We start from the raw sequence: 17,773 nt of genomic DNA, 5'->3' as shown, positions 1-17,773 counted from the left end.
TTTTTTCCAGACTAAAGTTCATAAACCACAGCTATAAGAATAGGACATTTAAGAGTTTTTACCTTTAATTTTCCCTTTCCTCCTTCTTACACTACTGGTGGGAATGCAAGCTGGTACAGCCACTCTGGAAAACAGTAGGGAGGTTCCTCAAAAAGTTAAAAATAGAGCTACCCTACTGATGTAGGAAAGAAGACATTATTAGGGTTTGAAGCCGACGGCCAAGAAAGAATTCTTGAGTAGTCTTTGGTGCAAAAAGGTGGTTTTATTAAAGCATGGGGACAGGACCCATGGGCAGAAAGAGCTGTACCAGGGTCATGAGGAGCGGCCCATTATATACTTTCAAGTTGGGAGGGGGTTAGGGATAGCGTGAGTCTCTAAGGAATTTTGGAAGCAAGATTTCCAGGACCTTGAGCAGGCTAGCTATTGTTGGGAAAAGGTCATTTATTACCATCTAATAAAACCTTAGTCATGAGACCCTTCAGATGTATATCGGTGGGTCATCTGCTTGGGGGTGATTACCATCACATATCTTGGAGGGTTTAGAGATAAAGGAAGTTTCCAAAGGAATTCTTACACATTAAAGTAGACTTACAGCTCAGGCTAGGATTGCCAGTTGAGTCCCTAGAGGAATGTCACTCTGCCTGTTTCAAGGACTTGTCAGTGGGCTCTAGGTAGTAAATTTAATAATTTTTCTTCTGCCTTTGTTTCCCACATCACCTACGACCCAGGGTATTTACCCCAAAGATACAAATGTAGTGATCCGAAAGGGCACCTGCACCCCAGTGCTTATAGCAGCAATGTCCACAGTAGCCAAACTTGTGGAAAGAGCCCAGATGTCCATCGATGGATGAGTGGATAAAGAAGATATAGTATATAGACACACACACACACACACACATACATAAAATGGAATATTACTCAGCCATCAAAAAAATTAAATCTCGCCATTTGCAGCGATGTAGATGGAACTAGAGGGTATTACGCTTAGCAAAATAAGTCATTCAGAGAAAGACAGTTATCATATGATTTCACTCATGTGGAATTTAAGAAATGAAACAGAGGAGCGTAGGGGGAAGGGAGGGAAAAATAAAACAAGATGAAATCAGAGAGGGAGACAAACCATAAGAGACTCTTAATCATAGGAAACAAACTGAGGGGTTACTGGAGGGGAGAGGGAAGGGGGGTTAGGGGGCTGGGGTAACTGGGTGACGGGCATTAAGGTGGGCATGTGATGTAATGAGCACTGGGTGTTATATTACAACTGATGAATCGCTGCACTTTACAGTAATACACTATGTTAATTAATTGAATTTAAATTAAAAAAAAAAGAAAGTGAGTCAGCAGCCCCTTCATTCAATGTAAGGCAGTGACAGAACTACTAGCATCTAATGGTGCTCCTGTCTGATCACTGCCCTTTGCTGGAAACATTTCTTCTGATGTGTGTGTTCATTGGTTCTACTACATTAAAATGTTTCTCCTTTTTAAAAAATTTTTTTTTTCATGTTGCACATGAGATTTCTTAGATACTTTTTATTTTTTATTTATTTTTTAAAAAGATTCTATTTATTTGATGATAGCACGAGAGGGAAGAGGGTCAGAGAGAGAAGCCGACTCCCTGCTGAGCAAGGAGCCCGACATGGGACTCGATCCCGGGACTCCAGGATCATGACCTGAGCCTAAGGCAGTCGCTTAACCAACTGAGCCACCCAGGTGCCCTCTTAGATACTTTTTATTAACAGACTGCCTCATTAGAAGACCCTAAGAGAACCTGTAAATGTCACTTGTAATTGTCTCAAAGTTTAGGGCAGTAATGAACCTTTATACAAGAGAAAAGCAACCTTGGATCCTTAAATGTAGGCATTTGATGACTGAGCACAGAACAAAGAGATTAAGGTGAAGGTAGAGTTAGTGGCAAGTTAAGCATATTAAATACATCTTTATTTACTTACCCAGTTACATTGAACAGGAGCCATTGTGTCCTAAGGATAATTTAAATTTCTCTTTATAAAAAAACTTCACGAGAAAACCTTGTTTCTTTACCTAGGACTGCTTAAGTAGATTTTAGAAGCAACTCTGTGTAGCTTCTTTCATTTCTTAAAGTTTTTTGAAGCAGGAAGGGACTGTTCTGTGAACATTTATGTGTGACTTTATGCCTGAAGTTATTTATCTTTATGTTATACACTACTCAAACTAATGAATAGAGTATATGAAACTGTGAAATTCTTTTATCTGAATTAGAAATTATACATTAAAATTGTAGCAGGCCTAATAGATTTTATTGGGAGTTGGGCCACTTGGGTTTTGTACTCATTTTCCATTAAATCATCTGTGACTGTAGTAAAATTATGTACACTGTTTTAGTTTCTTCATTTGGTGAAGATACTGGTGCCTCACTTGAAGATACTGGGAAAGGTTAGATAGCATACCTTTGGCAAATTTGTTAAGGAAATGTTACTTTCTACTCATGCTAGATAACTGAGTTGTCATACTTTTTTTTTTTAATTTTGAAGTCCTTTATGTACTTAGTTCTTAGAATGAACATTAACCTTTGGTTTGGGCTAATAGTTTATAATTGATGTGGTTTGTAAAAAGTATCCCCTTTTCAGACATTTCTTAATGGAGTGCTTCTTTAAGTACATGCTAGATCCATTTAATTATGGCTTTATTAACTTTGGAATCAATTAATCAAGCTGTAATTGGGTACCTGCCAAGTAATGGGCTCTAAGCTTAAAGAGCCTTTTTCATACTTGTTTGTATTGTAGAAAAGATGTTTTCATGAAACATCTTTTGGGATTAGTATTTCATGAAACATGTTTAGGATGTGCTGAATACAAACAAATAAGACAAGCTTCCAGCTAAGCGTAACAGATTGATAAGCATAGCACCTGTTTAATTCCCTAATCTTTCCCAGAACCCTACTAAAATGACAACAAAAGAATGAAAAGAAAAATTTTAAGCCACAAGACCAGAGAACTAGGGAGAAGAGACAGCAGATAAGAGATGTCCACAAAACTTGCAAGTGATTGTGTGAGGTGAATGGTAAATTGTCTTAGCAGATGGGGCGCCTGGCTGGCTCAGTCAGTAGAGCTTGTGACTCTTGATCTTGGGGTCATGAGTTCAAGCCCTATGTTGCAGGTAGAGTTTACTTAAAAAAAAAAAAATTGTCTCAGCAGAAAGCTGAACCTTTCATGGGGAGCATGGAGTTAAGAAGAAATCAGTTTACATACCATAGAACCTTAGGCAGTCTTGGGTCTGAGGACCCTCCATTATCTTTGAAAGCAGGGATATGGGTGGTGCCAAAAAACAGAATTGGTTAAAATGTTTTAAAGGACTTTATCCTGCAGTCTTGGCTGAACAGGGTAGGGGAGGATTCCACCGAGGCAAAGACTAGAGTGAGTGGTTAAATCAGATTAAACTCTGGCACAAATGAGGGTAGAGGAAACAACAAGAGTAAAGAGAGGGAAATTAAGTCAAATGTTAAGGCCTCTAATTCTCTACCCATGGCACTTGCAGTGTTGCTTATTCCCAGATTGGGAAATAGGAGGCATCTTCTGAGATACTCTCTTACCTAAGAGAAAAGACTTGAGATTTTGATATTTGGGAATTGCCAAATGAAATAGATCTCTGCTTGATCACCCTAAAGTGAAACCCGTTAGTTGAAACGCTCTGACCACCCATCCTCACCATTTTCAATCAGTATTTTAGTGTCTCACAAATCAAGGATCACCAGATATTTGGGGGAAACCTCCAGTATAAGAGAGATCAAAACAGAGACAAAAGGAACTGTATAGAATAAACCAAGTACTGGGAAACAGAGAACAATTTAAAAATTAATATTCTCAGAGATAAGGGATAGTTCATCATTGAAACAAGGAAGACTAAAAAAAGAAAACTTGAAAATCAAAAATGTTATAGTAGAATTCAACAGGGATAGAGGATAAACTGAGAAATCTGAGAAGGTGAGACAAAAAGTTGACGAGACAATAGGGTATTAGTCTTTGAGGTTCAGTACCAAATAATAACATTTCAGAAAGAAAAAAAGCCAAAAGGCAGAAAGTTATCAAGAAAAGGTACTGCAAAGGAAAATTTCCCAGAGTAGCTGGGTGGGAGTATCTGGATAAAGAAATAACCTAATACCTGGTAAATGAGGAAAGAACTAATGTGCTTCATAAAATTCTAGAACTCTGCAGATAATAAGATCCTAAGAGATTCTAGAGAGAGAAAACAGACTATGTATAAAAGAATGTTATCAACAACAGATGGAGCACTGGAGTGATGTCTTGAAAATTCTGGGAAAAATAATTACCCAAGACATTCTAAACCCTGTTAAACTGTCAGTCAAGTGTTAGGGTAGAATAGACATTGTCAAACATGTAAGAGCTCAAAAATTGATTCTCACACACCCTTTTCCAGAATTTTGCTGGAGGATGTGCATGCTTCACTAAGTAAGATAGTAAATGAGCAATGTGAGTTTCAAAAAAAAATGAGTTCTGACTTAGGGAAAAGGTAAATGGGATTATCAGGTTGATGATAGAGGATGGTTCAGAATGACCATTAAACAACTTTTAGAGAGTTACCAGTTCAGACTGGAGCAGGACAAAGGAATAGCATTTCCATGAGAGTGGGAAACAGATTTTGTGTATGAGTTGATGGGTTTAAGTGTACTAAGAGGAGATTTATACTTTTGTTGTAGAGTTAACTAAATTAATCATAGGTAATAAAGAGAAAAAAGGAAAAGAGAAAACAGAATAGTTAATTAACCCTAGGAAAAGCAAGCAGTTGTACAAGAAAAATAATCTTAATTTAGTATGTGGTTCAGCCGTGAATAATGTTTATGCAGTTATATTAATGTAATATTGCTTATATCAAATGTTGATATGTAAAAAAGAACATTCAGTGGAAGCAGCTAAGGAAGTGGGTAAGACAGTGGTCTAAGAGAAAAGTCTTTATCTTCTATAGTAAAAAAAATCATTAGAAAATATCTTAAACCAAAAAAAATCAAGGTAGAGTAGTATTATAAGCATGTTATTTAGAAATAAAGAGGCAAATATTAGAAGAAACAGTTAAGGGATTTGATGAGTGCTTTCAGGGAGTGGGAATTTCTGTAGTTTTTCTCTATAAGCCTAGAAGTGCTGTTTGACTTCTTAAAGTTTGTACATGCATTACTTTGATAAAAAATGAAATGTAAAGGCCTATCGTTGCTGTCCAAAGGTAGATAGATTAGTAGGGTGGATATGTGAAATGGTCTCTAGGAGATCACAATTTAGATATATCTACCAGTATTGAATATTTTTGAGATTGTTATTGGAGCTGCTCAGTAATTACCTGAGAATTACCCAGAAATAGGTGAAATACCTTTTGAACTAAATTTTCACATTTAGCATTGGCCAGAAAAGGAACAGTTCTTCCCATAGAGAGCATTCTGTCTAATGGTGGCTTCCTGAGATAGGTTTTCAAGTGAAGGAGTGCTATGTAAACTTTACAAACTCATAAGTATTAAGTGAATGAAACCTGAGTGAAAATAACTCAGTACCCTTAGGGTATAAAAGACACTGTATTGCGACAACACAGCAATTCAAGCGGAGCTGAAGGAAATAGTTTTTGTTTTTTTTTTTTTTTTTTTTTAAGATTTTATTTATTTGACAGAGAGACGCAGAGAGAGAAATAGCCCCAAAATAGTTACTTTAAGGATGTGGCTGGATACCTATCACACATTTTTATTCCTGGCTTGACGCGCAATTTAAAAAATCACTTTGGGGCACCTGGGTGGCTCAGTCAGTTAAGTGTCTGCCTTCAGCTCAGGTCATGATCTCAGGGTCCTGGGATCGAGCCTCACATCAGGCTATGGGCTCAGCAGGGAGTCTGCTTTCCCTCTCCCTCTGCCCCTCCCCCTGCTCATCTCTGTCTCTCTCTCTCCAATAAATAAATAAAATCTTTTTTATAAATAGAATTAGTATCATCTTTTAAATATACATTGAAGAGTAAGAAAATAAGTTCCTGGAACTCAGCTAGTACCCCTCTCCCCAATGTTGAAATTACATTTGTTAGAACAGTTCTGTATGGGATGTGTGAAGGATGGATAATAGCAGGAAACCAAACAGCTGCTGTATAGTAACTTAAAAGGAAATTAATATGCTCTTAAGTAGCAAGTAACCTATTATCAACTGGACTGACAGAAGAAACCCCAAATGCATATGGTCTTACAAATAGCAGGAAACAGGCCTCCTCGTTAGAGTGATTTATTTTTAACAAAGTCACTAGGCCCTTTGGGAGGCAAGCAGGGCAGAAGATTGAAAGATCTGTTGTCATTTGCACTGTGCACTTTTTTATAGAGTTCTGAGGTGAGAGCAGCGACAACAGTAGCTGCAGTGGTTTATTGCAGACAACAAATGCATTGAGAGGTAGAGAAGACTAATAACATAGGCTCCATGGTAAAGAAAAACTAAAAGCAGTAATCTGTAAAGATGTTAAACCAATTCTTGTGGTTGGCAGAAACTATCTTTTATCTTCCTTAACCTGGAAGTATGTATCCACAGAAATAAATTTCCTGATATGACAGGTAAGACCAAAAAACCCAAATCATAAGCAGTGCAGCCAAAAACATTGCTATAACAGAAAGCTATTTTAATCAACACTTCTGCTCTTCCTACTTTTAAAGTTTGAGGAAGAACGAGGGTACTTGACATTGGTGCCAGTAGCTAAATGATAATTTATGGTTGACAAGGGCTGATGGCCCCAGTTCCTCAGTTCCTCAGGTCAGTTCCATTTGAGGTGGGTTAACAGTTACTGCTTTTTAAGTTATAGCAGGAAAGGACATATACATTGCATTACTGATATTAATTTCACATCTTGTATATACTTTTTTTTTAAAGATTATTTATTTATTTGAGAGAGAGAGTACATGAGAGGGGGGAGGGTTGGGGGAGAAGCAGACTCCCCGCTGAGCAGGGAGCCCGATGCGGGACTCGATCCCGGGACTCCAGGATCATGACCTGAGCCGAAGGCAGTCGCTTAACCAACTGAGCCACCCAGGCGCCCCTGTATATACTTTTTGTAACAAGGTAGTTTAAGTTTATATTGGCTGCCAGAAAATGTTGACTAGAATTTTAATACTCATGCTCTGAGCACAGCACTTGTACATGTTTCACACCAATTTTCTGTGTTGTGGCTTTTTAAATTTTCTTTGTATCTGCAGCTTAACAAGATAAAATTAGCATTAGGAAAAATTCTAAAATGCAAGTACTATTATTTTAATTGAAACTTTTCTACTTATTTTAACTTTCTTTTATCAGTATGCCAGTATCAGTACTGGTTTACAACCTTTTATTTTTTTATTTTTTATAAAGGAAGGTATAGTTCCTATAACCAAAATTGGGTATAGTTCAGATTTTCAAAAGGCTTTTCTACATGCCAGTCACTACATGTATTGTAGTAAGGCTGCTATTTTGAAAAGCCTTTTGAAAAACTGAACTATACCCAGTTTTGGTTATAGGAACTATACCTTCATTTTTCCCTTTGGGCTTACACTTAGTTTCAGATGGGAAACTACTACAGATACGGTTTCTGCTGGGACTTTCTCTCAGTAATAAGGATATTATTCTGAATGGACTTCTTTAAAAATTCTGTCACTTCAAGGTTAACTGAGCCTTTTTGTGTCTTTGTTTTTACTATTTATTTAGAGAGAGTGGAGGTGGGGGGGGGCAGAGAGAAAGAGAATCTGAAGCAGGCTCCATATCTAGCACAGAACCCAGCATGGGGCTCCATCTCACCACCCTTAGATCATGACCTTAGATCACCCCTTTTTGTTTTGGTTTTGTTTTTATTGTTTTTTAAGAGAGAGCGGGGCGGGGGAGGGAGTAGTAAGGTACAACCTTTTAAAATAAAGATTAAGGGGCGCCTGGGTGGTTCAGTCGGTAAGCGTCTGACTCTTGGTTTTGGTTCAGGTCATGATCTCAGGGTTGTGAGATGGAGCCCTGTGTAGGGGCTCTGTGCTGGGTCTGGAGCCTGCTTGAGATTCTCTCCCCCTCCCCCCGCTTGAGTGCACTTTCTTGCCTTTGCTCTAAAATAAATAAAATATTAAAAACATAAAAATTAAGAACAAGGTAACTGAGTCTTTTTGTGTCTTTGTACAGGAAATTCTACACACAGTGAAATGAAAGGAAAGAAAAATGCAACAATTAAAATAAATAAGGTTTGTTCATATAAAATCTTTTAGATAAAAACACTCTGGTTGTTTAGTACATAACTCTATAACTCAGCTATATCAAAATATTTACATATAACTATTAGTTATCATGAGTTTTTTGTTTGCTGTTTCACTAACTTGTTTTTACTTTTCTAGCCTCGAAGATCAAATCAGTGTACCAGTCAGTGCTTCAGAAATATTTTCTCCAATATGTTTTCTTCTAGTAGTCACACTGGAGAATCTTCTTTTACTTGTAGAACTTACTGGTTAGTATTTTCTACTTTATGGGTTTGTTCTTGATGTTTCATTATTAACTTTTGGTAAAAATTTAAGTTCTGGCTCAAACATGAAAGCCCACCTTGTTTTTTGTTTTTGTTTCTTTTGGGAAATAAACTAGTTCTAGCAAAAGAAAACCTGCTATTTTGTGACCCTCTCTAGTATGCAGGGACTGCCTATGAACTAGTGGGTTTTGTTTTGATTAATAATAAATTGTTCTACACAGGCTTTTTATGTGTTGGAGAAGTAAGCTACTTATTAAATTGTAATCAAGCAGAACCCTTTTAGGGTAGATCCAGTAATCTTTGAATCTGTAGTGACTGGCATGTAGATTACTAAGTAAATATTTGTGGAATTTGAAGATTAAGTTGGGGTTTTAAAATCACCTAGCTTTAGTTGAACAAACAAGACAGATTAAGATTGTGTGATTTAATTTTAGTGCTTGGCTCAGGGTACCAAGACAAAAATTACATCAGAGTAGCCTTTTGAAAAGCTGAACTATACCCAGTTTTGGTTATAGGAACTATACCTTCCTTCATTTTTCCCTTTGGGCTTACACTTAGTTTCAGCTGGGAAACTACTGCAGATACAGTTCCTGCTGGGGTTGCTTTGCTGTAGCTTTGATCCTTGGGGTAGGAAACAATGTGCTTTTTTCTTTCAGTAATAAGGATATTATTCTGAGTGGACTTGTTAAAAATTCTGTCACTTCAAGATATCGATTCAAGCATTATTTTTGCGAATCAGATAAATAGAACTTTGATTTGTAATAAATTTTACATTAGGAATGAGTTCATATTGAAAATGTTTAGAAAAAGGTTCTTATTCTTTTAAATATGTTTATAATGCTAGGTACAAAAATTTTTGCTATCATAATACAACCTGGGTGTTATGCCGAACTTAAATATTTGGAATTCTGATGAAGGTCTAAAATTTATCTTTTAGTACAGAATTTCTAGAAATCGATGAAATGAGTGCATTGATTAGACAGAAGAGACAGGAATTGGAATTGTCATGGTTTCCTCATACATCACCTGGAATTGGAAGGTAAAAAAAAAATTTTTTTTACCAGAGTGTTTACATGCTAACATGAGCAGAAGATGTCATTAATACTTAAGTAACAGAGGTATCTTAATCAATAGTTGTGTTTCTAAGAAAGTTTTGTGGTGTCTCAACTGCCTAAAGATGGCTATTTAAAGACCCCCTTGAAAAGTATCTTTTTTATCTGTTTAATAAATGTAGATACTTGAGTCATTTAAAAGGGAGACACTTGAATCCTGCAAACAGAGGGTTGAGGAAAGGGAGGTGGGTGGGGGGATTGGGTAACTGGGTGATGGGCATTAAGGAGGGCACGTGATGTGATGAGCACTGGGTGTTAATATGCAACTAATGAATTCTTGAACATTATGTCAAAAACTAATGTACTGTACGTTGGATAATTGAATTTAAATTAAAAAATAAAAAAAAAGGGAGAGCACCAAAATGATAAGATTCATTATTAGTAATAGCATTCAGATCTGTCATCCTTCTATTGTTTCTCCCATTCAAATCTTAACCTGTGTGCTGTTACCTGACACACTACTTTGGTCATGACATTTCCCCTCCAAAAGATTCTTCTTAATATTTATTTGACCAAGTCTTTATACTCTGTCCTGGCATTCATGATTTTCTGTAATGTAGTCCTTTCTTTTCTTAGTTTAAGTCCTAAAGCTACTGTCACATTGCTAGGTGTATTATATATATACTTAAATCAAGTTCCTACATAAAGATTGAGGTCCTTGTCACTCTCATTCCTCTAACAGTATAACTTTATCTTATATAACACTGTAATATAGTTCTGCATAGGGCCTTCCCTCTAGGAATGACAGTGGAATATAAATAGAAGTGAAATTAGGAAGTCCGGATATGTATGAGATCTTACAGAGTTAAATATTTTTGTGTATGTGTAGTAAGTTGCACATTGTTTTTGAAGCTTTTCTCCTCCTCCTCCAGAATCTAACCTTATACTGGGATAAAGTAGTTGCTTTTTTTTTTTCTTAATTAGGGGATCTGAACTGAACAAATATGAATCAGAAAAAAAGCTGAGAGTGGATTGGTTTTGGATGCAGAAACTTAATAGGGACACTGGGAGCTTTGAAGAGCCATCGTCCTTAGATTGAGGAACTTTACAATATAATAGAACAACAAAAATCAGTTCTTTTTTTTCCTTTTTAAAAAATGTATTTATTTTGATGTTTTTGCTTTTGATACGTGCTATAAGACAAATGTAGCAAAAAATATAACCCATGTATGTATGATATGCTTCAAATTCAAGTGATAACAGTTCTGTTTCCAAGTTTTGTTATTTATTCATGGACTGATTTCTCTTTAACCTGCTGATTTCTTTTAAACCTTGATTTGATGAACTTGGCTAAATTTTCTCTTCGCCCAGAAAGGGAGATGGGTAGGTGCAAGGGGCATGAAGGCACTTTCTGGTTGGGGGTGGTGGTGGCTACACAGATATATACATCAGTCAAAAGTCATCAAACTGTACACTTAAGATCTGCGCATTTTGTTTATCTATACATTTTATTATCCGAGTTGATTTTTTTAGAATGGAGAAAAACAGAAGCTAAAAGAAGGTCTTGACAAAATATTACATTATTTAAAAGAGAATCATGTATTATATATGAAGTTGCCCGTGATCTCCTTTTGCCATTAATGCTTTTAAGGGTTTTTTCTGTTCAGCCAGTTGGTAGCCATCTTTGAACAGTGAGTAACCTTGAGTTTACATTTTTAGTTATTTTGGCAAAAACTGATTTAAGTACACTGTATTTTAAAGTTGCTAACCTGATTTGGGAAATTAATAATTTTAAATTGTAATTTTTTAAACCATTTAAACAAAAATGTCTTTTTTGTTTTGAATTTTCAGAATTGGTTTTATACCCTGGAATATTGAAACACAAGTGCTTCCTCTCATCTCTTCTGTGTTGCCAAGAACTATTTTTCCAACAAGTACCATATCTTTAGAAAATTTTGGTAAAGTTTGTGTAATTTTTCTAGTTTTTAAAAAATTAGTTTCTTTCAGTATGTGAGTGTTAATGATTAGAATGATTAGAAAAGCTATAAAGTAAGGTAAAAATAGTAAGTCCTAGATATTTCTGTAAATATTTGGTCAGTGACTTGACTTTTAAATTGTTCCAAGTAGAAAATCTTTTTTACTTTTAAGAAATTACATCTTCAAATCTTCGAGGAACTGGTTAGAAGTCTTCCTTCTGTTTAGGGCTTCAGTGTCCAAAATGTAGATCTTTATAAGTTACATCTCCTATTAATTATGAACAAATAGTTTCAGTCTTTATATATTTGTGGATAACTTGTTTTCTCTTGTTTTTTGCATAGGTAATGCCTATTCATAAAGCAGTGGTAGTTATCAAACCAAACATATTTTCTTCTGGTTTTCTCCCGTATAGATTGCCCACAAGAATTCAAATCTTGTGATAATTCATTTCTGTAGCATTAAAAGACCCTGATAAATACCTGGTATTACTTAGATGTTAGTAGCTATGCATTTATTCATAACTTGATTCATACGTGTATTTTGTTTCACTCTGTTATAGACATTTATTTTATGCTAACATAACCTGAAGTCAAACAACTCTCATTTATTGAAACATATATTTACTTTTTACTTTTTAAAATATATATATTATTAGGTACCTCTTGCAAGGGATATGCATTAGCACATACTCAAGAAGGAGAAGAGAAGAAGCAAACTTCTGGTACATCAAACACCAGAGGAACAAGACGAAAACCTGCAGCAACAACTCCTACAAGGAGATCGACACGTAACACAAGAGCTGAAACAGTCAGTCAGTCTCAGAGATCCCCAGTATCAAATAATTCTGGGTGTGATGCCCCAGATAACAACAATCCATCTGTAAGTGTTTCCTCTTCAGCTGCGTCAGAAAAGCAAACAAGACAGGCTCCAAAACGGAAGCCTGTGAGGAGAGGAAGAAAACCACCTTTATTGAAAAAGAAACTTAGGAGCTCTGTACCTCCCCCTGAAAAATCATCTTCCAGTGATTCAGTAGATGAAGAAACAGCAGAATCTGACACACCACCTGTGTTAGAGAAAGAGCCCCAATCAGATGTAGAAAGTAGTAACAGTTGTACCATGCCGGCAAGTGTAGAAAATGAGTCTGCTAATGACTTGAGAAGTTGCAGTGAGCAGGTAGAAGAAAGTGAGGACCATTCTGAGAACCGTGATACAGAAGCAGCAGTGGAATCTCCGTATTCTGAGTCTTATACCCAAGGTCCTCCCGTACCAGTTGGAGAGGAGGAGGAGATTCAGAAAGTTGAGAATACAAGTATGGAGGCTAAAGTTTTATGTTTAGAAAGTGAGACTCCTAAAAATATTTCTGGAAAAGGAGATGATCCATTAGAAAATCAAGACCAAACATCTGGACCTTCAGAATCAGAGGTGAAGGTGGATAAATGTACAAATCATCGTTCAAATGATTTTCTTCCATGTTCAGGATCTGAAATTAAAGGAGACGAACCTGTACGAAGCTTAGGTGAGTTACCAGAGAACGCAGAGTCAGTGGTTAATAAAGAAAAAGTTATGCAGAGTCCTGTAGTAGAAATTATTGATCATAAAGATTCAACAGTAAAAACAGAACAGCTTGTAGACAGCCCCAAATTAGAATCTTCTGAGGGTAAAATTATGCAAACAGTGGACAAAAAATCCATAGAGTGCTCAGAGGTTCAGTTGCCTGGCCATGTTGAAACTGAAGATGTAGAAATAATTGCAGCATGTGATACTTCAGAGAATGAAAACTCCAATAGTATTCAAGACTCTGAAAATAATTTATTAAAAAATACCAAATTAGACAAATGTTTAGGAGAAAAGACTGAATCTCCTATTGAACATCCCAAATCTACAGAATTGCCTAACACACATATTGAACAAATTCAGAAGCATTTTAGTGAGGACAATAATGAAATGATACCTATGGAATGTGATTCATTTTGCAGTGACCAGAATGAATCTGAAGTTGAACCTTCTGTAAATGCTGATACTAAACAATTGAATGAAAATTCTGTGGAGCACAGTTCTCAAAGTAATATGCCATCTTCTGATCCTGCCAGTGGAAAAGCTGAAACTGTATCTCAACCATCTGAAAGCCCAGTAGATGTGACAGAGAAAGCCAAAAAGCCTCGTACCCGAAGATCTCGATTTCACTCCCCCTCTACAACTTGGTCTCCCAACAAAGATACTGCACGAGAAAAGAAGCGGTCTCAGTCTCCATCTCCCAAAAGAGAAGCTGGAAAAGAAAGCAGGAAGTCTCAGTCACCATCTCCCAAGAAAGAATCTGCAAGAGGACGTAGAAAATCTCATTCTCAGTCCCCAAAACAGGATATCGCAAGAGAAAGGAGACGATCTCAGTCTCGATCTCCAAAAAGAGATAGTACAAGGGAAGGCAAAAGATCTGTATCACTCTCCCCCAAAAGAGACACTTCTAGAGAAAACAGAAGATCTCAGTCAAGAGTGAAGGATTCCTCCCCAAGGGAAAAATCCAGGTCCCGGAGCAGAGAAAGAGAAAGTGATAGAGATGGGCCAAGGAGAGAGCGAGATCGAGAAAGGAGAACCAGAAGATGGTCTAGATCCAGATCTCGTTCTAGGTCACCATCAAGATCTAGAACAAAAATTAAGAGTTCATCATTTGGTAGAAATGACAGAGACACTTACTCTCCTCGGTGGAAGGAAAGATGGGCAAATGATGGTTGGAGATGTCCACGAGGAAATGATCGGTACAGAAAGAATGACCCAGAGAAACAGAATGAAAATACAAGAAAGGAAAAAAATGACAGTTCAGATGCTGATGATCCAAATTCTGCTGACAAACATAGAAATGACTGTCCCAGTTGGGTAACAGAAAAAATAAATTCTGGGCCTGATCCAAGGACCAGGAATCCAGAAAAGTTAAAAGATTCTCACTGGGAAGAAAACAGAAATGAAAATTCAGGGAATTCTTGGAATAAAAACTTTGGTTCAGGTTGGATGTCTAACCGTGGTAGAGGTAACCGTGGCAGAGGCACTTACAGAGGTGGTTTTGCCTATACAGATCAAAATGAAAATCGGTGGCAAAACCGAAAACCCCTCTCAGGGAATTCAAATAGTTCAGGGAATGAGTCTTTCAAGTTTGTGGAACAACAACCCTATAAACGGAAAAATGAGCAAGAGTTTTCATTTGATACACCAGCAGATAGATCTGGGTGGACATCTGCATCTAGTTGGGCTGTGAGAAAGACTCTACCAGCAGATGTGCAAAACTATTATTCCCGACGAGGGAGGAATTCTTCAGGTACACAGTCTGGATGGATGAGACAAGAAGAGGAAACAACTGAACAAGGTAATATATTCTGTTTATTAACACTGTTTTGTGGAAGAAAGATTATAAATTTAATCTTATTTATATGAATTGTAATGACCCGTGTTTATAGTTTTATAATGTTAAATTGAATCCCTAAATTGAATCACTTTGCATTATATAGATATATATACACATCAGTATTTACTGCCTTTTTCACCCCTTCCCCCGACCTTGCCAAAGACTTAAGTTCTGTCAGTACAGTTTGCTACAATAGAAGAATTTGGGATGTTTTTGTGCAGGATTTAACTTCTATTTCATTTATCTCAGACCTGCGCACTTAGATTTTATTGATCATTGTTCTCATATAAATAAATTATTTTTCTATTAATGATTTATTTTTCCTTGGCTTTTCTTGTTAAGAACATTGCAAGAAAAAACTGTTAAAGATTTAAAAAAATGGTTAACCTTCTAATTTAGTAATCTAATTAAATTTTATAGGATTATTTCTTTAGATTTCGTGAGGTACTGATTCTTTGCTAGTGTCAACAGATGTAATGTGAACTTGTTCTTAAAAATAATTTTGAATTTTTTTTTTAGTTAGAAATGACAAGATTAAATGATTGGAGATTAGTTTAGGTGTTCTGAGTCTGTTCATTGCTACTTAATATTACTATAATCACTGGTTCTTTGCTTCTCTGGCTAAAGAAGTTTGCAACATGATTTTTCCTCACAAGCCTTTTTTCTCTTGATAGATTCTAACCTAAAAGACCAAACAAACCAACATGGAGATGGTTCTCAGCTACCTATAAATATGATGCAACCACAAATGAATGTAATGCAGCAACAGATGAATGCACAACAGCCTATGAATATCTTCCCATATCCAGTGGGTGTTCATGCTCCTTTGATGAACATCCAGCGCAATCCATTTAACATTCATCCTCAGCTACCCTTGCATCTGCACACAGGCGTGCCTCTCATGCAGGTAGCTGCTCCTACCAGTGTATCTCAGGGACTCCCACCACCACCACCCCCTCCCCCACCATCCCAACAAGTCAGCTACATTGCTTCACAGCCAGATGGAAAGCAGTTGCAGGTATGTTTTTAGCATCTAAAGTTTAATCAACATAGCCATTATAAGCACTTAACTGTTAGGGACAGGTGTGCAAGAAAGGGCTTACTGGTATCCACAAACATTTATTTATTTGATTAGGTTTATGGTAAACCTTCATAGCCTACCTTCACTGTCCTCCCTCAAACACCCCACCCCTCAAATAAGAAAACGAATTGAATGCATATTATTAAATGTAAGCTACATATATACTGTTGTTGATGTCCAAACAGATTTGCTTTTTTCAAGTTAAGATCATATTGTGAGCCAAATTAGAATCAACTGGTGGGTGCTTTAAAATAATTCTCTAATTTATTGGACTTTTAAGGGGGTGGGAACTTGTGATGAAGCTTATATTGTCTTGTTGGGACAAATGCCAGATAAAGCTGTTCATTATCCATTACCATCTGTGTTTCATTTTCACTGAGTTTACTATGCTAAAAAGAAAGAAGTGACTGAAGCATATAGAAAATTTGAATAATAATTTGTAAACACTGTGTTCCTTATAGTTCTGTGCCTACTTTTCACAAATCCTAGAAAGCAGTGTATAGTTGGAAGATAAGGGGAGTAGGGTTCCAGAATTTGGGACCTCCTATCTGTTTTTTTTTTCCTGTCAGCTCTCTGCAAGCCATTTGACTTCACTGTCTCCTTTTCTCCCATCTTTAAAGTGAGGGCACGTACTTGAGTTAATTTTCATAAAGAACCTTTCAGGAAAGATACTATTCTTTAAATGCTGTTCTTTTCCTTCTTGTTGTTTTTAGTGTTGTCAGAACATTACAATTTGCAAGTGTAATTTAAACGTCACTTAACGTATTTACATAGGTCGCTGTTTAAGAATGTTACTCATTTTTCTTCAGAGTCCTTTAGAATATACATGACCTGAAATAAGAACTAAGTACTGAGGTTGACTCACTTTGAATTTTTTTAATGACTGAAAGACTTCTGTTGAATACAAGTAATTAATTAACTGATGATAACTCTTTAAAACAGGGTATTCCTAGTGCTTCTCATGTAAGTAACAGCATGAGTACACCAGTCTTGCCTGCTCCAACAGCAGCCCCAGGAAATTCGGGAATAGTTCAGGGACCAAGTTCTGGTAATACTTCGTCATCAAGTCACAGCAAATCCTCTAATGCTGCTGTAAAATTGACAGAGAGCAAAGTAAGTGTTACAGTGGAAGCCAGCGCAGATAGCTCGAAGACAGACAAGGCAAGTTCAAGGTTGAGAGCAACCTGCATATTCTGTTATGATAAAGATGAAAAAATAACCAGTTTTGTTTTGTATAATTGGGAAAGGGAATTTACTGTTGATAGTCTTAAATTCCAATGCTGTTTGAAGGGTTCTGTCTAGATATGTTGATGTCCAATGAGTTACTGGTAGTATTTCATGATTATTTTTAGAAATGTTTGGTATGTGTCTTAATAAATAACTTTTGTATTTATGACACTAATATTTGAAGAATTTTTGCAATAATGTAAAAGTGTGTTTTCAATTTCCTATTTTCAAAGAAATTTTTTGAAGGTATGTGATTGGGCAAATAATAATTATACTTTTTCTTCTTACCAGAAATTACAAATCCAAGAAAAAGCAGCACAGGAGGTAAAATTGGCCATTAAGCCATTTTATCAAAATAAAGATATCACCAAGGAAGAATATAAAGAGATTGTACGGAAAGCAGTAGATAAAGTAAGTTCTAGCTTTAGCAGAGTTATGTATGTATTGTTTTGAATCATCTCTATTTTAATAAAGGAATGCTTAAGTCTAATTAAAATAATAAGCACTAACTTCTAATTCTTGTCGGCTTTTTTACCTTTCAAATAAGTTCATATGAGATATGAAACATACAAAAAT

The 17,773-nt window shown here is 36.3% G+C and overlaps 1 protein-coding gene across 3 annotated transcripts in view; it reads left to right on the top strand.

Annotated features, from left to right (window-relative positions):
- The window catches only part of SCAF11 (SR-related CTD associated factor 11), a 79,409-nt gene that overhangs the window by 60,760 nt on the left and 876 nt on the right, over positions 1-17,773 (top strand). For 2 of the 3 annotated variants that reach the window (XM_028123135.2, XM_028123134.2), the window contains 8 exons: positions 8,133-8,191; positions 8,342-8,451; positions 9,404-9,505; positions 11,370-11,476; positions 12,151-14,850; positions 15,564-15,907; positions 16,913-17,131; positions 17,489-17,608. In XM_028123135.2, the coding sequence (XP_027978936.1) occupies positions 8,133-8,191; positions 8,342-8,451; positions 9,404-9,505; positions 11,370-11,476; positions 12,151-14,850; positions 15,564-15,907; positions 16,913-17,131; positions 17,489-17,608 (3,761 nt within the window). The remainder of the gene's footprint in view (positions 1-8,132; positions 8,192-8,341; positions 8,452-9,403; positions 9,506-11,369; positions 11,477-12,150; positions 14,851-15,563; positions 15,908-16,912; positions 17,132-17,488; positions 17,609-17,773) is intronic. The other variant, XM_028123136.2, reaches the window with a different exon arrangement.

The sequence above is a fragment of the Eumetopias jubatus genome, unplaced genomic scaffold (assembly GCF_037043125.1).
Source record: "Eumetopias jubatus isolate StellerSeaLion01/CBP00866 unplaced genomic scaffold, mEumJub1_p1.0 scaffold_8, whole genome shotgun sequence".
In the NCBI taxonomy this organism is placed as follows: Eukaryota; Metazoa; Chordata; class Mammalia; order Carnivora; family Otariidae; genus Eumetopias; species Eumetopias jubatus.
Note: the sequence above shows the minus strand (reverse complement) of the source record. Positions and strands in the feature narration are given on the sequence as shown.